Genomic DNA, 22,509 nt, shown 5'->3' with positions numbered 1-22,509 from the left:
TATGAAACCACACAAAAACAGCATGTTCAGCAAACTTTGTATTTTACATTCTTACCACTCATTTCAGCAGCTTGTATCAGGGATCTTGTTCTTTTGATCATGATCTATGTCTAGTGACCATAGGTGAAGGGACAGTATTTCTCATTTATGTGAGAAATACTGCAGACTGCTGCTACCTACTGTCCGGGTTGGTATGGTGAACATTCGATCGGGCTTTATGGCCCATAAACAAGAGCCACCATGAGTTCTGATTGGAGAATCAAATCAGTTTTATTAGTGAGTAAAGGTGGAAGCTCACATGAGCCAGGCCCATTCGAAAATGAATTTTCATCATGAAGGAACTAGAATTTTAAACTAGTTTCTGTTGCATTCCCTTGCTAACTGCATGCTGGTTTCGTTCTAAATATTTTTTTCTAACCAATAGTTCTTGCACATATTTGTGGTTTGTAAAAAAGATGCTGTGAGAAAACCACAAAAAACCTTGTGAACGCTACTGATAGTCTTTATTTTTCTTTTTAGTTTGCTCTTAAACAGGACTGCTCACTTTCCAGCAGTTAGCTTGACTTCTACAAAATTATTTATTTGATGAAGTCTACAAAAGAGAGACAAAAATATACATAAGAAATACAAACTAAAAACTGTAGGAAACTTTTCATCTGAATGCTATATTTTGCACCAAAACCAAAACCTGGTCACAGAGAGAAAGATCTTTATATTTCCTTGCTCTTTAATGTGAAGAATAATGCAGATAGGAAGGGCTCAGAGTAGGTAGATGCCACACAGGAAGCTGATGAAGTCGTTTTTCTAAGATATATCTTTATATAGATATGACATACTAATAGATTTGATTCCTGTAATTGGTTGATTATCTGATCTGTACAGGTCATCCTTCTGACTCTATAGCTCCTTCCTGTTACTATATGAGGCAGTTTCTTCTGCTTTAATATCCACTCATCACCTTCATTTATACATACAAACACCAAGCCCTGAACATGTCGGGTCTCCACTCTGCCCTTCTCCTCCTCTGCTGTGCTGGGATGATCTACCTAGCTGACAGTAAGTACAACCATTGTAATGTTTGCCAGAGGAGAGGGAGGTTATCTTTTTTATTAATATGTGCAACTGCTACACAAGCATAGAGCAGATTTTACAGATAGAAACGTCCAGGCCACCACAGAAAATTTAAAAAGTTGTGCTGATTATGTTAAAATATCTTTGGGAAAGTCTGAAAACAAAAAGCCAAAAAAAGTGACAAATATAGAAAACAAACATGATTCTATAATTGACTTTTATGTTTGGCTGTTCAGTTTTAACCATTTTAATCATTTCGAATATTGTATTAAAGCAAAAGCCCCAAGAATAATATTAGAAAAAATGACTATTTACAAACTAAAGGTCTTAATTAAACTGTAAATGTGTGTCTTTAACTGGTGAATTAAATTTTTTGTCAAAGCACGTTTGTTTTTTATTCAGTGAAGTAACTAGAAGTGTTAGAGTAGCCAGAAATGTGAACTTTCTCTTTGAATTATTATTTAAACTTATTCAAGTAAATATGAAATGTGAGTAAATCTAACTATTTAGTACCCAGCTCTCTAAATAGAGTGGACTTAATCTATCAATACTGAAAAATAACATCAATTTGAAAATGCATATGTAACCTAAAGATAACGAGTATTAGAACTATTTTTTGCTGCTAACTTGAAAAAGAAGTTTTTAATTTCAGTGTTTTTTTAATCATGATAAAATAAAGGTTGATAAATAAATAATAAATAAATAAATAAATAAATAAATAAATAAAATGCAAAAGTGTGCACTGAATAGGCAGAAGAAAATTGATAAAAGCCAAATTTACCAAATAACAAAATATAAAACTTGTGCTGTTGTGAACGATTTTATAAGTAATATAGTAATCTATCAATTATTCTGAAGATTAATAGAGTAAAAACTTTCACAAAATACAATTTTGACATAACAGCAATATTATTTTTAGACATCAACATCGGCTCAAATGTTCATATTTGTGCATCCCTAACAATTACTTTTCTGTAGTTTTAAAAAGTAACCTGTGACAAAAATAGAGTACTTTTTAAGTTAACCTGGACAATAATTATACAAAAATCTGAAATTATATTCAATTTGATAATAAAGCAACAAGCTCTTCTAAAAAATGTCTACACTCCAGTTTTTAGTTTGTGTTCATCTTCAGTGACTTTAAGAGATAAATTCTCACTTTGCCCAGCCATGTGTAGCTTTTACGTTCATGTTAGCGACCGGATCTTTGGCTCCTTCACACACAGAAACATAATTGACAGATTTGCCAGCTATGCACCAACACGATGCGCTCTGCGACCCATTTGTCGCGGCAGAGATGATATGAAATTTATTTTCTAGTTCATTCGTAAAGCTACAGCAGTCCGCTCTGCTCCACCTGTATTGATACACCCGCCGCGCACTTCTACGGCGTTCACTCTGAACCAGACACTTGGCAGCTATATTTACGTTAGTTTTTTCTCAGTGAAATACAAAAGTTAAAATGTTTCAACCAATAAGTTTTTTTCATTTCTTAATTTTTTGAGCAAATGTGTTGTAAAGTATGGAGAATGTAGAGGTTCAGTTTGTTCATGTTTGTGCTCCTTTATTCTCCATAACAAGCACTGGTATTGCTGTTGAGTTAATTTATGTATTTTTAGCTGCCTTATTTTAACTCAAAGCAAATATTCTGGACACNGGCGACTGATGAAGATCTGATGGAGCTGCAGATCAAGAAAACATTTAATGTTTTTATCTTTTTTAATCTTTTTTTTCAAAATCTCTTTCTTACTTTTTATTCAATGTGACATGCTGTTTTTTATTACGTAAAGCACTTTAAAATGCCTTGCTATTGAAATGTGCTATACAAATAACATTTGATTGATTGATTGATTGATTGATTGATTGATTGATTGATTGATTGATTGATTGATTGATTGATTGATTGATTGTCATTTTGGCATTATTTGCAGCTTACTGCTTTGCTGTTCTCATCGTTTTCATAGACAGAAGGAATTGACTTGTCAACCAGACAAAGTGTTTAAGCAAATCTCACTGCTGGTGTTTGCTGCAGCACTCGTCCTTGAAGCGCTTCATGCAACCAAGGAGGACCTGCTGCAAGAAGTAAAAATAGTGAATTTGCAAAAGTCCATTATCTTGTTAAACAGTTCTGAAAACAATACTGTGACATAATAGTTCAATAAACATAATAGAGAAAACTGAACAGACTAAAAAATGTTTCAGAGGAAAACAGCATCTACGCAGCACCAGGGCAGACTAAATTCAACGTTCTGACACTAGTAGAGACTCTAAGAACGCAACAAAATGTATTTAGTGGCTAACAATTTTTCATTTACAAAATGTTAAAGATCTGCATGTTTATGCTCTTATTTCAGCGAACCACAGTTCTCTATCTGTGTGTTTTCTGTTGCTTTGGTTAATCTGGATGCATTTCTGACGTAGCTGCACTCATCGGCTAACCACAGCTCTGCAGCTCAAACATAATGTTTTAAATATAAATAATAATACCTCTTATAACTATCAGCTATGTTATTAATTTCAAAAACATCTCCAATATTAAAGTCACCCTCCTGGTTGTAGCCTTTCTTTTAACTGTGCAGCATAAACCACAACGATGCAGAAAGTTACAAATATCTGCAATTTGCAACAAACTGTAAGACTCATTAACCCTTTTTTTTTATCTGTGCTCTAGACGTGTGGTTTTCTTCTTTTCCTGTACCACGTCATGCAACAAAAAAAGCTTAAAGTTTGATTCTGCATGTAAGATTAGGTCTGGGGGGCTGATGGAATAAAATATTTCGCGTTAGTTTCATCTGTAGACAGTTGATGCTCCTGGATATGGCAGGTCTCAGAGGCGTTATGTTGCTGATATGGGCTGTAAACGCTCCGGTCCTGGGTAAGTAATTAATGTTTGTCTATAAACCTCAGTGAGATGTGATTGACTTTAAAAAGTGATAATAATCTGGCTAGTTTACAGAATAACAGATCTATTCACTATTGCTATGTTAGGAAAAATAAAATAAAGTTTTAAAGCAACTCTTGTTTTTAAGGAATGTTTTATATTTGAAAGATGTAAAAGTATTATTGTCATTTTATTGTTTATTTCTAATACTTTGGAAGCTTTTCCAAAATACTTTTATCAGTGTCAGTCACAACTTTGTCAATGCAATAAAACTGATGTCACTCAGAAAAATGTAAAGAGAGATGTCAAATATTATAATTGTTATTTTGTGTCGTATTACTCCAATATGAGTATGACAGCTATAATATGCCTGAAAATGATAAAAATATGTTTTCACAAAAGAGAAATTACATGTGAGCAGAAATTTAAAACATTAGAAAAGTTCACACATTTAACAGTGTTACAAAAAATATTTGTAAAAATATTTTATTATTGTTCTTATTATTGTTATTGTTATTAGTAGCGTTACAACATCTCACTAAACACAAGTAAGAGCGCTTCCACCACAGCTTGGACTTTTACTATTTATTTTAAAAGACTTTAGTGAAGTTTTATCACAGACCGGATTTTAGATGTTGCTGAGAATCAAAGGGTTCACTTTAACTCGAAGACGCGTTTCAATAAATGTATCTTAATCATAATGTTGATGTTTTCTTCTTTTTCCCAGCAGCTGAATCAGACCCAAAGTGTGTTTCAGGTTTTAAAAACTAATATATATATTTTTTTAAAACACACATTTATTATTGTTTTATTTTTTTTCAGTTCTTGTCCCTGTTTATTTAGAGTCTCTTTGTTGTGAATAAAAATGTTAGATTATTTTTTTATTATTATTATTTTTTAGCTCCAGTTGTTTGAGATTAAATATTTCAACCATTTTCATGTGATAGTAAAATTGTTGCTTTACAGGCTCTGACAGTGTTGAAACCATCCAGTCTGGTTTCTCGATAAAGATGACAGATTTTACTGATGATAAATAGTTTTATATTTTGCTGAAGATGAATATTCAGTTAGAGGAGAAGCCAACGTTTCTTTCTCCAAAGAAAAATCAACTCATGAAATCAATCCTCTACAGCCATGCACTAAATAAAAGCTCAGAGTCAAACTGATGGCAGATAAATCCTCTGTAGCAGCCCTGAAATTAAAACTTCAACAACTGAAATGAGTCAAATTTGATCTCTACTATTTTGTTTTAACAAAACAGTAGAGATCAACAGTGAGAATGTGAGAAGAAAAGCAGCTTGACGGTGCGCTCAGCTCTGTGAAAATATTGCTTGCCTCGGTTCAGAGTTGAAACTTGTTGCAACTTTGACCTTGGTGTAAAGTGATGAATAGTTGTGCTGCTAACAAGGACATGATATGTATCAAAAATGATGGAAGAAACAAAAAAAGCTCCTTCATAGGTGCTTTCTGATCATAGCGTCTCATAATTATTGTCTCTACTTTGTTTCTTCATTTCCTTTAGTTTTATTGTTGGTTTTAACCAGAGAAAACTGTGTAGTTTTGCCTCATGTGCCTCTTTTGTGCTGTGAACAGAAAGCAGCACCAATGGTGGAGTTTTTAACTTGCTGCAATTAGAACAATCTGTGAAACAGATATCTGTTTCAGATAATGATTTTATAAAAGCCTCCTGTCCTCATGGATGTTTCTGTTACTTTCAAAACAGGTTCAAGTTGCAGAGTTCATCAGTGGTTATTGGGTCATTTGTTCACATTTAGTTTTTGGATTACCTTAAAAAATGCATAAAAGTCAACCTGATGCCACTCTGAATTACTTCCTGTTACTACATATAAAACTAGAACTATAAATCAAATTGTCTTTTGATAAAATATCAAAATTTCTTTCTTCTTCTCCAGGATTCATTGATCCAAAGGACATAATTCAGATTAAACCCACAAAACTCCCTGCAAAGATAAAAGTAAAGTTAACTCCAAGCTTTAAAGATCTCACTGTCGAGTACAAATGTTCAGGTAAAAACTACAGAAACACAGATTCTTATATATTTAAAGTGACATGAAATATGTTTCAATCTAAATCATTCACGATACCTTTGTAAATGAGCTCAGAGTTTTTATTTCATCTCAGTTGTCAAAATGTAAAGAATAAAGCAGCTGATCAGTGTTAATATACAGACAGCAGATTCTGCAGAAATGATTAAATGTTTGTGTCTCTTCAGGAATCAACAATGACTCTGTTAAACTTTCTGACATGAAGCCGTTCACAAGCTACAGCTGTACTGGTGACATCAAGATGAATAGTGTCTCCATAATTCAGACTCTTGCTCCTGTCCAGTTCAAGATAGACTGTGGTGAGTTGGTATTTACTGCATCTCACTGGAAATAAGAACAAAGTTATTATACTAACATGGAGAGAAAAACATTATCAGGACATTATTCATTGTTTTTGCTTTTTTATTCCAACAGATTTCACAGTAAACAACCTGCAGACCAGTTCAACCAGTACTTCTATTGAGCTGAACTGGGAAACAATGAGTGATAAATGTCAAGATGTTCTTAATAAACTGGATGAGCTCCGTTATTACTGCAGGTGTCAGCAAGATGAGCGAGGTAAGAGAAATGAAGAGATTTATTCTTCCATATTATATTTACATTAAATAATGTTTAATACATTTGGATTAGCACAGCCAATTAAAATAAACTGATTAATTGTAAATTCATTAATTTATCAGCTTCATGTCTTTTACACAAGAGGAGATAAAAATGTGTAAAATAACCAGATGTGATCAGTGAAGCTGTGACTCTAAACTATCAGTGACCTGAGGATGATTTTAATAAAAATGTTTCTTTATTTAATGTTTAACATGAAAAACAGACCAAACTCTGTTTCAACATATTAATCATTTTCATGATTATAAGGATCTTTTATAACAAGCTGCTGTTGTCAAACCAATAACAAAACAGGTGATGGAAGATATGTTACAATTGAAGAAAAAATTATTCATCAACATGAAGGAAGAACGTGTACCTTCACCAGAGGAGTTAAACCATTCAGGGTTTACAGCTGTTACGTTCATTACATCTACACTGGACAAAGGCCTTTTGGAGAATCAACAGTTACAGGGAAAACTAAGTCTGGAAGTAAGTAACCAAGAAAATATGTTTATTGAAATAATAATACAATCTACAAACACTGTCTGTTTTAAATTAATTTGATATGAATTTGTTTTTATGTTTTGTTTGGTCAAGGGTATATAAATGTTATCTGTTAGAAAATGTAACTCTTCTTTAACAAATTAAATCATGAATTTAGATTTTAGCTTCAGGGACACAGTCAATCCTTCATTGGTTCTAATTTTTAAACGAGTTTTATTTGCAATCCAGTTGAATTATTACTGTTTTGAAAATCATTATTTTTTCATCTGGTTTTCTATTCATGCAAAAAGTTATATTGTTTTCACAACACAAAATGCATCTCAACATATTCCATCATTATAAAGTTCTGCAGAAAGAGAAATAATTATAATTTAGTTTAAGCTCAGAAATTCATCTTTATTATGTCTAATCCTGGAGAGTCACAGCAGCTTTAGCACAAAACTGGTGTGACTTTGTGCTGGATAATAGAGAAATCCATGTTTACAAATCAAATATGGTTGGCAAAACAAACCAGAACACAATGTAGCAATTACACTAGATGTTGAGTTCTCTTATTTTTTTATTTTGAACTGCAGATAAAATATCAACATAAATCTATCTGCATTATAGTGTCAGAGTAAGTCAGATATTTTTAGATTTTTGTTCAATATTTGGTCAGTAACAAATCTGGTCATGTTTTATTTTTAAATCATTTTAATGTTTTTTTTTCTTTTGTTGTTATTTCTAAGACTCTTATAGAAAGAAAAGATTTTCCTCTCCATGTGTTTGTCCTGATATTTATCCTCTCTCTTCCTCTTTCAGTACCAGAACCACCTCAAAACGTTGTCGTGACAGTTCCAGAGAACAATAAGATCCAAGTGACATGTTCATTAAAAGACATTGATTTTAATGGACCAGACAGAACATTCATTGCACAACTTCAAGGTGATGCTGGCAGCAGCAAGAAGGACAGAACATGTCGATTTGAATTTGAAAATCTGAGCTACTCAACATCCTACACAGTGGAGGTTTGTAATGAAAAGCTTCATGAACAAATTCTGGTTTTATTACTCAACTTAATATGGATGTTTTGAATACAAACAAGAATCATTATTTTATTATAGGTGTTTACACTCAACAAATATTTTACCAGTGGACCTGTGAGAAGACAGGCTGATACTAGATGTACGTGTTGCTTATATAAGTAACAATCAGTGTAAAATAAACTCACTTTTGCTCACAGTAACTTCAATATNTCACAGGAATGTGTGATAGATAGGATGTTTGTCATTTGGGCTTCTTCTAGATCAAATAGTGCACCTATAAAAGCAAAATAAAATTCTGATAAAACATGTCAAAAGAAGAGAATAACACTAAATGTAATTAACATAAATATCCTGTCCTCTACTACAAGACTGCATTACATATTGTCCTGTTTATTTATTGGCTCACACATCCCAATAAATACATAAATAAAGCACATTTCTAGATCAATTTATAGTTGATGCTTGAACGTCACTATATTTATATATTGTTTTACATGAAGCATGTAAAACAAACTGCAGATTCCTTCTAAATGATCTCTTTCATCTAGAATATGCTGCAGCATCTTTGTGCTCTTCTTTCACCACAGACCTCTACCTCTGCATTCTCTGTCGTTTCGGTGAATCCTGAATGCATTTCTGACATGTCTGCACTCTTTGTCGGCTAACCACAATTTCACACAGCCATGACATGTTTTTACACATAAATAGAAAATAACAGTCCTAATAACTGTCAATTGCACTGTTTGGTCCAAGAATATCTGTTATAATAAAGTCATTCACCTGGTTTTATTTATTTTTTCTTAACTATGAAGCAAAAATACAACAATGGAAAAATTCACAAATATCTGCAAGCCCAGAACTAAACTAAGATTTATTAGGACACATTTTTAGAGCTGTGTGGTCTAGCCGTGTGGTTTTCTACTTTTTCTGCTCTATGCTTTACAACAGAGAAGCTAAACGTTTGATTCTGCAGCTCAGACCGGCTCCCCGGTGCTGATGGAATAAAGTGTTTTGCATTAGTTGTGTTTATAAGACAGTTGATGCTCCTGGATATGGCAGGTCTGACTGGAGTTATCTTGCTGATATGGGCTGTAAATGCCCTGGTCCTGGGTAAGTCATATTTAACTGTAATGTAATGAGAAAATTTGTGTTGCAAGACAAAAATAACATGAATTTGAGTAAGGCAACAACATTTGTCCTTAAAATATAATTAGTTCTTGAAAAATATAGTACAATTTTTGTCAGTTCGTTGTTAATTTTTACTCTTAGTTCTCTTTAATAGCTTCTTCTACAATTTCTCTGAGACATGTTTTAAACATACTTTCATCAGAATCAGACACAACTTTGCATGCACAAAAAAGTTCATAAATGTAGTTAAATTTAATGTTGCAGTTCAGAAATATTATTTTTATAGAATTACTCCAACATGATAAAAACCATATTTTGTTCATGAATAACGTCTTACATTTGAGCAAGATTTTTTTTCACACAGAGAACGGCAGCTAAAAATAATGCTGTTACTTGTTATTAGTAGTACTAGTGTGATGCATCACTTCCAGATATGAGCTGAACGCCACTAAGAGCGATTTGAAGCTTGAAGTTTTATTTTTTACTTTAAAGGACTTCAGTAAAGTTTTATTTTGGATTAGACTTTAGATGCTGGATTTCAGGTTGGCTGAAGTAACAGAGACCAGATACTGTCAGTTTAAAATGGTCAAAGAATTTTTCACTTTTCAACGTTTTAAATGTTTCGTCTTGTTTTCCAATACCTGAACCCCAAAAGGATCCAAAGTGTGAGTACCAGATTTGAGGCGATGAATATGTTTATTAATTATGCTCTTTTTCTGTGTTTTTTGTGTGTATTAGAAATTGAAATGTTTACATGTTAAGTTCATTCTAACAGCTTTAGCTAAAAACTTTAGGTTTGGTTTTATTTGAATTCAAATGTAAATCTGTTGCTGTTGAGAAGATCAAGTTTGGCCTAAAGATAAAGATGACAGATTCTACTCCTGGTTACTACACCAAATATGTTGCTGAGAATGAAGGTTCATTTGAAAGGAAAGGCAGTTTATCCTCCACCAGTAAACACACAAATTATGAAATCAAACCTCTGAAGCCGTGCACCGAATATGAGCTACATGTCACATTTATTGACTCCAGCGGCAAAGAAATACGCTGTAACAAAACTGAAAATAAAAAAACTGGAATGAGTGAGTAAAATGTTTCATATTTTATCTTTACTTTATTATTGACTGAAATTAGATTTTGTGTTGAACTAAGACAAATATTGTTTCCGTGTTTCAGCTAAACAAGAAATAGAAAAAGTCTCCTGGATATTTCTGTTACCAAAGTGGTTGGAACATCAGATCTTTAAAACAAAACAAGGTTTCAATTGAAGACGTCAACAATGGATCATATTGTTTCAGACGCACTTATGACGACATGTGTACCGATTTAGTTTTGACTAAATTTCCTCCAGAAAGCTGTTCGAATGTCACCCTTATCGTATCTAAAAACTTCACTGTTGGTACGAACAAAAACACATTAACAATAATTAATAACTTTATATTTCCTTGCTCTGAAGAGTGATGAAGAACAATGTAGATAGGAAGGGCTCTGAGAAGGTAGATACCACACAGAGGAAGCTGGTCTTTCTAAGATATAATTTAAACCAATAGATTTGATTCCTATAGTTGTTGGTTGATTATCTGATCTGTACAGGTCACCCTTCTGACTCTATAGCTCCTTCCTGTTACTATATGAGGCAGCTTCTTCTGCTTTAATATCCACTCATCACCTTCATTTATACATACAAACGCCAAGCCCTGAACATGTCGGGTCTCCACACTGCCCTTCTCCTCCTCTGCTGTGCTGGGATGATCTACCGAGCTGACGGTAAGTACAACCATTGTAATGTTTGCCAGAGGAGAGGGAAGTTATATTTTTTATTAATATGTGCAACTGTCTGAAAAGTTGTACTGATTATGTAAAAATATATTTGGGAAAGTCTGAAAACAAAAAGCCAAAAAAAGTGACAAATATAGAAAACAAACATGAGTCTATAATTGACTTTTATGTTTGATTTTTTTGTTGTTGTTTTAATCATTCCAAATAATTGTATTAAAGTAAAAGCCCTAAGAATAATCTTAGAAAAATTGACTTTATTTACAAACCAAAGGTCTTAATTAAACTGTAAATGTGTGTCTTTAACTGGTGAATTAAAATTTTTGTCAAAATTCAGTGAAGTAACTAGAAGTGTTAGAGTAGCCAGAAATGTGAACTTTCTCTTTTAATTATTATTTAAACTTATTCAAGTAAATATGAAATGTGAGTAAATGTAGCTATTTAGTACCCAGCTCTCTAAATAGAGTGGACTTAATCTATCAATAATTAAAAATAACATCAATTTGAAAACGCATATGTAACCTATAGATAATGAGTATTAGAAATATTTTTTGCTGCTAACTTGAAAAAGAAGTTTTTAGTTTCAATGTTTTTATCATGATAAGATAAAGGTTGATAAATAAATAAATAAATAAATAAATAAATAAATAAATAAATAAATAAATAAATAAATAAANAAAAGTAAAAATGAAAGTATATTGATTTATTATTGTCTTAATGTAATGACATATTTCCTCTTGTTGTTACAGTCTATGTTAACATGCCACCACCCAAGAGAAATCATAACAACTACTGATGAAGAGCTGATGGAGCTGCAGATCAAAACGTTGTTGTTTTATGATGTTACTCACATACTGGAAATACGAGAAAAGATTAAATATAATGCTATATTTTAATTTGCTAGTCATGTCCTACAGAGATGTAGGTGAAATAAAGATGAATGCAACTGCATGTGAATAAATGAATTGTCTAAACTCTGTATTAGTTTTATTTTTAAGTCATAACATTTACATGCTGCAGCAGGAGAAACTGAATGATGAGTTTTTGTTTCTCAAACTGAGGATCTACCAGCTGTGTGTAACTCTAGGAGGTACTTAGGCATTAGGACATAAAACCTTGAAACTTTAAATGCCTGAAATCACTGAAATGAATTTCAGTTCTTAATGTAGTGGAATCAAAGGCTAGTTCATGAATTAAAGGAACATTTCTCACAGGAATGTGTGATAGATAGGATGTTTGTCATTTGGGCTTGTTCTAGGTCTAATAGTGCACCTATAAAAGCAAAGTAAAATTCTGATAAAACATGTCAAAAGAAGAGAATAACACTAAATGTAATTAATACAAACATCCTGTACTCTACTACAGGACCATTAGTGAAACAATTTTAAATGAGCTTTAATTGACTAACGGCAAAATTAGTCAGTTAAAGCTCAACATAAATGTTTTATGTCTTTTACACAAATAACACAAATTACACAGGAAGATAAAGATGTATGAAATTACCAGATGTGATCAGCAAAAGCTGAGACTGTTTTAAAAGAAGCTGATGATGTTAAATAAATAAAATAAATAACAAAGTAGATGATGAAAATTATCTTAAAGTTGAAGGATGGATGAATAAAGAACCTGACAGAGGAACGTGTGACCTCAGCGGACTTAGGCCTTTCTGGGATTACCACTGTGAGGTTTGTGCCGTCTACAGTGATCAATATCATTTCACGGGCGACACGATTACCATTTCAAAGTGCTTTACATCACAAAAACAAAAATACAAAGTCATAGAAAACAGTCAACAATTGAAGCTTTTCATTTTGTCAAGTCTTTCTCCATCAGAGCTTCATCAGTCGGCTTTATGGTTTGGTTCTTTTTTGGTGTTTCAAAAGCAACTCCACACAGGCGTTTTTTTGTCTAGACTTAAAGGAACTCAGTGTTATGGCTTTTTTACAGTTTTTTTGGAAGTTTGTTCCAGATTTGTGGTGCTTAGAAGTTTAATGCTGCTGCTTTGTGTTTTATTCTGGTTCTGGGGATACAGAGCAGAACCAGAAGACCTGAGTGGTCTGGAGGGTTGATATAACCAGAGGCGCATGCAGGATGTTATCGCAGGGTACGCACAAAACTATCACTGCACCAGACCCCAAAAGTACAACCACATCTCCATCGCACATCATGTACGTGTTACACAAACCAGCACAAACCTAAACCACACACATGGTAAAAAGCTCAGGCGGGGTTCACCCGACCGCTCTGAGTACTATGGGAGGGATCAAACTCCGCTCATTAAATTTTAGCTTACAGAAAAAGTGCCAAGCTGCCAAATAAACAAAAGTAAACTGACCAATAACATTTAGGCTTTGGCGTGCACATCTCCACGGACTCACACAGATTTGCATTACGTACAAGATGTTTTGACACAAAAGATTTTTTTCTCTCCACAATTTTGTTCATAGTAAAGATGGTTGGATAATAAAAAAAATCCAATAACTAATTTTCTCTTCTTTTACTTAACGGAAAATCTCAAGGTACGCACAGTGCGTACAGCCATTTAGCTGCAGGTGTTGCTGGATACAACAGCAGATCTTAAATGTATTGTGGTTCTAAGCCGTGATTTATAAACTAACAGCAGTATTTTAAAGTCTATTCTCTGAGCTACAGGGAGCCAGTGTATTGGTGTCAGAACTGGGTTGATGTGTTCTATCTTACTGGTTTTCCATCATACATAATTATACATATTGGTTTGTTTGTCAGCCTTCGTTTGGTCAGAGGTACATCAATGTACACTTCTTTAACAATTTAAATAATACATCTATGTTTTATAGATTCAGGGACATGTAGTCAATCCCTCATCAGGAGAAATTATTTTGAAACACAATTTCATTGCTAACCAGTTTAATTATTATTATTTTGATAGCCATTATTATTTCACTGTGTTTTTCATGCAATAAAGATACATCGTTTTTAGGATAGTTGGTAAAACACAAATTGTATGAAAAGAAAATTAATATTAGTACTAATTAATTAATTTTACAGATGAGGCCATCTACATGTACAGTATTATTAAATTCAGTTTCCAGCATCACTACATATTCTGGCATTGTAAATCACTGTGGAGAAAACAATATTAACAAGTTAGTTTAGGCCCAGAAATGAATCTTTATCATTTTTAAACCTTCAGAGTTACCCCATGTGTAACATAATTACTGTAATAAACAAGGTCGGCTTAATTGCATATTTCTGGATTTTCAGTTTATGTTTTAAATCCTAATGAAGTGATATTCTGTGTATACATGTTTTTACCTTTAATGGACATTTTGAGAGCGTTCCTGTGAGAAGACAAGTTGACACTCATTGTATGCGTTGCTATTGAGTAACAATACCAAGCTCATCTCTGCTCACTGTAACTTGAATATTAATGGGTCTACATTGACCTCTTTGTTCTAAATGTTTCACATAGACAACGACAAAGCCCTCATTGGCTTTTTGGTCTTCATCATCATCATCATTCTCTGTGTGGCACTGCGTGTGGCATTCTTTGTCAAGATGAGGAAAACATCCATAAAGTAAAATTTATTCAGCTGATCTACTTGTTGATTTTAAATGTTAAATCAACAGCTATCTTTTAAAATCAATCCTCTGACCTGATTGTTTTTCTCCACAGTGTTGTTCGTTAAGAACAGAACAGCTTACTCAACAGAAAGTGAGTAAACATCAGGTGGGAACACATGAAGATAATAAACAGCATGTTTGTTGTAAGGTTTTAAAGGACCATATAATGTCTTCATTGAGATTTCCTGAAATTTATTTTTTGTATTTTTATTTTAGAGAAAAGTCTAAAATAAAGTATATTGATGTAGTCTTCATGTAATTACAACTTTTCTGTTTGTTGTTCCAGTCTGTACCAGAGATCCTCAAATCCAGGCCTTGAGGGTCCTTGTCCTACAACTTTTAGATGTGTCTCTGCTTTATTTCATCTGTGTCGAATGATGACATCATTAGCATGACTGGAAAACTTGGCCGCATAATTAGGAGGTGATTCAGCCATTTGAATCATCAGATGAAGGAGGAATCAGGCACATCAAGATCGTGGGATTGTTGAAGACATGGATGATATTGGAAATGGTAGAAAAACGTGAATGATATGGGATTGGAATAAAGTTTGAATTGCTCTAAAGTATTAAAGATATAATGTCAATCAACTGGTTATTATATTTGTTAATGTCATCTAATGTTTGATGTTAATCCCATCTACAGTGATATTATACACATTCTAAAAATAGGAGAAATGATTAAATATAATGTTGAGTTCTTTCAACTTTAATTTGCTAGTCATGCCGTGTGGAGGGCGAGGTGAGGTGCATCGTTCTGCAAATAAATTATTTGTCTGAATTCAGCATTTGTTTTATTTCATTGAGAGTAAAATGTGCAACATATGAGGTATATTAAGGGGGAGAGTTTAAGTGCAGAAATGCAAAGATTTAGGAACATGTTCTCTCCGTTTGTAAAAATTTATAACCTTTACGTTCTGTACCAAGAGAAACTGAACAATGAGTTTTTGATTATCTTACCGAGTATCTGCACAGCTGTGTCCAACTGCAGGAGCTACTTAGGAAATGGACCATAAAACCTTGAAATTGTGAATGCTATTATAACATTTTGAAGGCTAGATAAAGAATTAAAGGAACTTACATTCCTCACAAGAAAGCATGAGAAATAGGATGTTTGTCATTTAGGCTTATTCTGGATTATATTGTGGGCTGATCTTTTGATTTACAAGCTCCAAACATATTTTAAAAAAAGTTAAACTCAGATAAAACATGTCTATGAAAGATGTAACGCTAATTAAGGCTAGGCGCCTGACTACAGCCAAATATAATAATAGGCACTCAGATAGGTTCGACTATGGAACCCGTGTGTGTGAATAAAACGCAATCAGACAGAAAGTAAATTGAAGTTATTGTATTCAAGCTTGTGTTTTTTTTTCATATATTTAGGAAGATATGCAATAATAATAATGCTATTTATAATAACAGTGATTTGCTATGAATATAACCAAAAGACACAACCAGGAAAAAAACAAAACAACAACAAAAACAATAAACCCTGATGACACCCAAGAGTTTTTTTTCTATTTTGAGTCCATTTGTGAGTCCAGGGTGATTAATGGTCCTTCAATCAATTATCTGACTTGTTTTTTTGTCCATGATCCTGTGCAAATAGATCCAGAATGAGAAAGTAGCTTGGTTCATTTAACTCCTACCGCAAAGCTGCGGTGGTCCTTAGCTCGCCATCCTGGGTTGACACAGGGGTGGAAAAAAAACCTGACCGTCGAGCGGTAGATAGAAAACACCCAATTAAATCTTTCGGCTGCGTTGTTAAGCCTCGATCCAGCTGCCATACGTTTAGAAGACGCCAAGACGAGCAGCTAGCCACAGCGACAGCAGCACACAGCAATGGAGATCCGAGTTAACCTATGACCCGGAACTTAAAGTGGGCCGTCACTTTGACCCGCCAAAATAAAATAGGATTATTTTGTGCAGGTTACAAAGAGAATAACATTAATGTTAATAAATATAGATATGAAACTTAAATGGTGAAATTAGCATGATGATGTCACCTTAACAGAGAAAGTCGAAATAGTACACAGTGTTTCTTAGGCTAAGTTCACACTGCAGCCAAATTAGATTTTTTTGGCATGGTTGCCGTTTACACTTCCAAATATATGCGACTTGTATGTGTCCTCCAGTGTGAACTGGAAACAACCTGTGCAGTACAGGGTCAAGTAGAAGGCGCAATAATGTCACACATCGAGAGAGTGCTCAGTGTTTTGCCAACCGCCATAAAAGTGAAGAAGTGCTCAGAGTTTGCACAAGTAAATATGGATGGTAACAGTTGAGCATAGCTTTCAGATTTGAAGTTGTTGTCCAACCGCAGTAAGCAGCACATTAACACATTAACATTATCGTCCGCTATGGTTGATGTTTTTCTTTCTGCTTGTGCGTATCAGGATGCGAGTATCAATAACGTCTGGTTGTTCAGATTCAGGTCACGTTTGAAAAGATCAGATATGGATTGGATATCCAAGTGGCCTGGGTTGCATAAAAACAAATAAAAAAAACTGATCTGTGTTGTTCAGATTGTCATGAAAAGATCAAATACAAGTGACACTGCAGCCAAAAAATCGGAATTGGATGACTTCAGACTGCAGTGTAAACGTGGCCTAATTCACTTTCAACATCTAAAGCTCACAAGCAGCACATATAGCAAATTAAATAGATTATGGAATGTTTTATGACAAATAGAAAAAGAAATAACTACTTAACATTTTCTATCAACAATGTAACAACAGGAAGAAACTCAATGTTTTAGCAAATATGTTTATTTTAGTTCTTTGCACAACATCTCACATGGATGAGTGAGGGTTGAATCACTGAATGTACAATGATTCATGGATTCAAAGATTTCTTTTTTTTTGTCATAGCATCTTTGCTTGTGTGTGGTACTAAATTCAGACTCAGGTCCCAGATTTCAAAATCTAATAAATAAATAAATACAGTAATTTATATATATATGCACAGCTCTGGCAGGCCCCAAACAAGCACATTTCTAGGTCAATTTACAGTTGATGCTTCAACATCACTATATTTATGTATTAATATATTACATGAAGATGTAAAACAAGCTGCAGATTTCCTCTAAATGATCTCTTTCATCTAGAATATGCTGCAGCATCTTTGTGCTCTTCTTTCACCACAGACCTCTACCTCTGCATTCTCTGTCGTTTCGGTGAATCCTGAATGCATTTCTGACATGTCTGCACTCTTTGTCGGCTAACCACAATTTCACACAGTCATGACATGTTTTTACACATAAGTAGAAAATAACAGTCCTGCCAGCTACACAGTTCGGTCCAAGAACATCTATTATAATAAAGTCATTTACCTGGTTTTATTTATTTTTTCTTAACTACGAAGCAAAAATACAACAATGGAAAAATTCACAAATATCTGCAAGCCCAGAACTAAACTAAGATTTATTAGGACACATTTTTAGAGCTGTGTGGTCTAGCCGTGTGGTTTTCTACTTTTCTGCTCTATGCTTTGCAACAGAAAAGCTAAACGTTTGATTCTGCAGCTCAGACCGGCTCCCCGGTGCTGATGGAATAAAGTGTTTTGCATTAGTTGTGTTTATAAGACAGTTGATGCTCCTGGATATGGCAGGTCTGACTGGAGTTATCTTGCTGATATGGGCTGTAAATGCCCTGGTCCTGGGTAAGTCATATTTAACTGTAATGCAATGACAAAATTTTTTAAAGGATTCGGACAAAATGATTAATTTTCTCTTCTTTTTTATATTTCCAGGTCAAATCACTCCAGGTGAGTAGAGATTCATATTTAGCCAAAAATAAAATTATTCATTCAATTCATGTTTTTATTTCTGAAAGCCTGTTTTTTTCATGTTTCATGTTGCGCAAACTTTTTTAGCTTCTCCGTCTTTCAGGCAACAGTGTGTTCATTTACATCTAACAAATACCAAAACCTGAACATTTTTCTGAAATGAGCTCATCCTGAACCTCCTTTATATGCAGCACTGAAAATAAGTTTTTATCTTGAAAACATATTTTGCTGCTTCCTTGTTGAACAAACAAGAAAGCAGAAATTACAGTAAATCACCCAAGTTAACAACACATTTTTTAAAATTATGTTCACTTATTACAGTATCTCCAGATATTTAGTTTAACCATAATTATGACAAGCATAAATAACTCACTCCTGAGCTCATTTTATTAAATATTGCTTTGATTTNGATGATATGAAATTTATTTTACAGTTCGTTCGTAAAGCTACAGCAGCCCGCTCTGCTCCACCTGTATTCATACACCCGCCGCGCACTTCTACGGCGTTCACTCTGAACCAGACACTTGGCAGCTATATTTACATTAGTTTTTTCTCAGTGAAATACAAAAGTTAAAATGTTTCAACCAATAAGTTTTTTTCATTTCTTAATTTTTTGAGCAAATGTATTGTAAAGTATGGAGAATGTAGAGGTTCAGTTTGTTCATGTTTGTGCTCCTTTATTCTCCATAACAAGCACTGGTATTGCTGTTGAGTTAATTTATGTATTTTTAGCTGCCTTATTTTAACTCAAAGCAAATATTCTGGACACCTGTTGCCATCTAACCTCCAAGCCTCCCAGCAGCATCAGCTGCCACAACCTCCCACCTCTAACAAACCTGGACTCACCTCTCCATCTAGTCAAACCCTTCAACTAATATGTATGTCAATATATTCAGATTTAATATACAATTTTAGTTGCTTTTTGGATTATAGAATTAGTTGCTATTTAAGAATTATACGGTATGAAACTTGGTAGAGGATTATTTTAGCCTGTTGGTGACCTCAGCATGCTCTCAACCCTGCAGCCATAACCACCAAGCAACTCAAATGAGACTCCAGCCAGAAACCAATCATTTTCTCAGACAACCATCTCACCTGTAAGCATCTCAAATGAGACTTCAACCACCAACCGATCACCTGAGAACATCACTTCACCTCCAATCACTCAGCCAAACACATTTAAAAAATAATTAACCTCAACAAGATCTAAAAGCAGGGACCCAATATACAAATTATTAACATTTTATTCAAACTTTTGTGTTTTGTTTAGTTTTTATTCCTGAGTGGTATTGTAAGTACTGAGTATCTACATGTTAGTGCAAGGCAGGAAGTGGTGGTTTGCTTAATGAAATAGCAAGTGTGATTCTGTCATGTTGCCAGGGCAACCAGGTTTGACAGAGCTGCCTCATCCAGATAAGTCGGCCATCTTCCTCTTTTGGGCTGATAATGCTTTCACGTTGTTTTTAAGAAAAGAAAATGATTCCAGATGAATGAAACATAAAATAAAACCTTCTGTTTGTTTAAAACAATATGTGTTTATTTAGTGTGATGGTGTGTATGATTTCTTTACATAAGGTAATTTTCTTTTCTTTTTATATTTTCAGGTCAAGAGAAAAACACGAGTAAGTAGTGATTCATATTTAGCCAAAATAAAATTTTGGTTAATTATGTATTTATTCATTAAATGCAAATGTTTAGTTCCTAAAAGCCACCAGCTTTGCTTCATGTTGCCCAAACCTTTAAAGCTGCTCAGTCTTCCTACATTGTCTTCATATACAACCACCAGACTCAGAGACAGCGGCGGTTCTAGACCAAACTTACCAGGGGGCCCAGTGTTTTCTCCTGGGGTGAGGAACAAAAGAACAACAACAACAAAAAAACCAAAAAAAAAACAAGGCAATATTTAATGGTTTAATATTAATAAGTGAAATTCAGAGCCGCTTTTTGCAGCTTTTGATCAAAGAATCTTCCCAATGAAAAATAATGAAACATTTCTTTCTCTTTTCCAATGCTTTCATGCTTATGCTTTACCATTTTTGCCTCTTTTTGTGTCCTGTTAACCTCTTTGGACTGACTTGTATATGAATGATGCTGTTAAAATAAACCTGCTTTACTCTATAGTGATGTAGAGGTTTAACCATGACAACATTTAGCTTGTAATTAGATAGTTTGAAACGTGTTTTTAATGAGTTTTTAATCCAGATGTTCAGTTGGTTCATTAACAGTTTCAAGAGTTTTCTTGTTTTCAGTGAATCTACATCATGACATTAACTTTAGGTTTAAAACCATAACAGTAACACTGTGTATTAATGTGGACATTGTGTAAGTATTTAAATGCAATAGATTTGTTCTCAATAAACATTGCTTAATTTTTTATATAGATAGATTCTAATTCTAATTCAACCAACAACCAGTCATCCAAATCAGCCAACCACTTCACCTCAGCCAAACACAACCATGGCTGCCACCACAGGCTGGAACTTTAAATATTTAATTTGGGACTTTAACAAGTTTTTAAGGATTAGACTTTAGATTACAGACTGTAGGTCTGCCAAGATTCAGTCAACAGAGATCAGGTAACTGTAATTTTAAGACGGTTTGAGAATGTGTTTCAGTTTTTAACTTTTTTCATGTCTCCTCTTGTTTTGTTTTTTGTTTGTTTTGTTTTTTTCAGCTGAACCCAGCACAAATCAAAAGTGTGAGTACCAAATTTGAAGTTATGAACACATGTTTATTAAAGGTGCTCTTTTTTCTGAGATTGTCTAATAACAAAATAATTGTTTTGTGTTTTCATTTCATTCTAACAGTTGGAGATAAAAACTTGAAGTTTGGTTTTATTTGAGCTCAAATGTAAATCTGTTGCTTTGCAGGTTCCTACAGTGTTGAGAAGATCAAATTTGGTCTGAAGATAAAGATGACAGATTCTACTCCTGGTTACTACACCATATATGTTGCTGAGAATGGAGGTTCATTTGAAAGGAAAGGCAATTTTTCCTTCCCCAGTAAAAACTCAAATTATGACATCAAACCTCTGAAGCCGTGCACCGAATATGAGCTAAAAGTCACATTTATCGACTCCAATGGTACAGAAATACCCTGTAACAAAACTGAAGATAAAACAACAACTGGAATGAGTGAGTAAAATATTTCATATTTTATCTTTACTTTATTATTGACTGAAATGAGATTCTGTGTAGAACTCAGACAAATATTGTTTCTGTGTTTCAGCTAAACAAGAAATTAAAAACATTTCCTGCCCTCCTGGATATTTCTGTTACCAAAGTGGTTGGAACATCAGCTCTTTATTATCAGAAAACAACAAGGTTTCAATTGAAGACTTCAACAATGGATCGTATCGTTTCAAACATGCTTATGATGAAATGTGTTCAGATTTAGTTTTGAAGTTTCCTGCAGAAAACTGCTCAGATGTCACCTTTACCGTGTCTGAAAACTTCACTGTTGGTAGGAACAAAAACATATTAATAATAATTAATATGATTATCAAATCTGTGGAATTAATATTAGTTACATTAAATTGTTTTTTCTTTTTTCATTCTTTAGATTTTATTGTTCCAAATGACATAAAACAGACTGGACCTACTAAACTTCCTGCAGAGATAAACACAGAGTTACCTTCAAGCTGTAAAGATCTCAGTGTTGAGTATAAATGTTCAGGTGAGTAAAAACTACAGCTGTGAAAAACAATTAAAATATTTAAATATTTAGAGGAGAAAACTACAGATTCTGCCTTAACAATACATGATAGATATTTTCCAAAATGTTTTAACACTTTTTCTTTGTAAATTGTGTCAAAATGTAAAGAATAAAGCAGCTCATTGGTGTTAACATATAGACATCAGTTACTGCAGAAATGACTAAATGTTTGTGTCTCTTCAGGAATCAACAATGACTCTGTTAAACTTTCTGACATGAAGCCGTTCACAAGCTACAGCTGTACTGGTGACATCAAGAACAATAGTGGCTCCATAAATAAGAAGACTGAGCCTGTCCAGTTCTAAATAGACTGTGGTGAGTTGGTATTTACTGCATCTCACTGGATATAAGAA

General features: G+C 33.6%; 2 protein-coding genes and 1 long non-coding RNA gene across 3 annotated transcripts in view; 2 read left to right on the top strand and 1 right to left on the bottom strand.

Moving 5' to 3' along the window:
- Positions 1 to 898: 898 nt before the first annotated feature.
- The window catches only part of LOC103153366 (uncharacterized), a 39,225-nt gene continuing 17,614 nt past the window's right edge, over positions 899 to 22,509 (top strand). Inside the window, exon 1 of the mRNA XM_016661874.1 lies at positions 899 to 1,056. Coding sequence (XP_016517360.1) covers positions 993 to 1,056 — 64 coding nt within the window. The 5' untranslated portion in view covers positions 899 to 992. The remainder of the gene's footprint in view (positions 1,057 to 22,509) is intronic.
- Positions 2,743 to 16,541, bottom strand: LOC107833226 (uncharacterized). The gene is made up of 3 exons (XR_001658946.1): positions 15,883 to 16,541; positions 11,563 to 11,573; positions 2,743 to 2,753 (listed from the first exon to the last, which is right to left on the bottom strand). It is a non-coding gene; the product is annotated as an uncharacterized LOC107833226 (long non-coding RNA).
- LOC107833224 (uncharacterized) lies at positions 20,845 to 22,468 on the top strand. The gene is made up of 6 exons (XM_016661871.1): positions 20,845 to 20,915; positions 21,117 to 21,140; positions 21,313 to 21,576; positions 21,671 to 21,904; positions 22,004 to 22,117; positions 22,340 to 22,468. Exons 1-6 carry the CDS (start codon positions 20,900 to 20,902, stop codon positions 22,459 to 22,461), a joined length of 774 nt encoding a protein of 257 aa, XP_016517357.1. The 5' UTR covers positions 20,845 to 20,899; the 3' UTR covers positions 22,462 to 22,468.

The sequence above is a fragment of the Poecilia formosa genome, unplaced genomic scaffold (assembly GCF_000485575.1).
Source record: "Poecilia formosa unplaced genomic scaffold, Poecilia_formosa-5.1.2 Scaffold347, whole genome shotgun sequence".
Taxonomy (NCBI): domain Eukaryota; kingdom Metazoa; phylum Chordata; class Actinopteri; order Cyprinodontiformes; family Poeciliidae; genus Poecilia; species Poecilia formosa.
Note: the sequence above shows the minus strand (reverse complement) of the source record. Positions and strands in the feature narration are given on the sequence as shown.

What these genes read in the sequence shown, in the direction of transcription:
- LOC107833224 (XM_016661871.1), top strand. An exon ending in TAAAACAACAACTGGAATGA is followed by an intron (nt 21,577 to 21,670) that starts GTGAGTAAAATA and finishes TCTGTGTTTCAG; the next exon opens with CTAAACAAGAAATTAAAAAC. An exon ending in GTCTGAAAACTTCACTGTTG is followed by an intron (nt 21,905 to 22,003) that starts GTAGGAACAAAA and finishes TTCATTCTTTAG; the next exon opens with ATTTTATTGTTCCAAATGAC.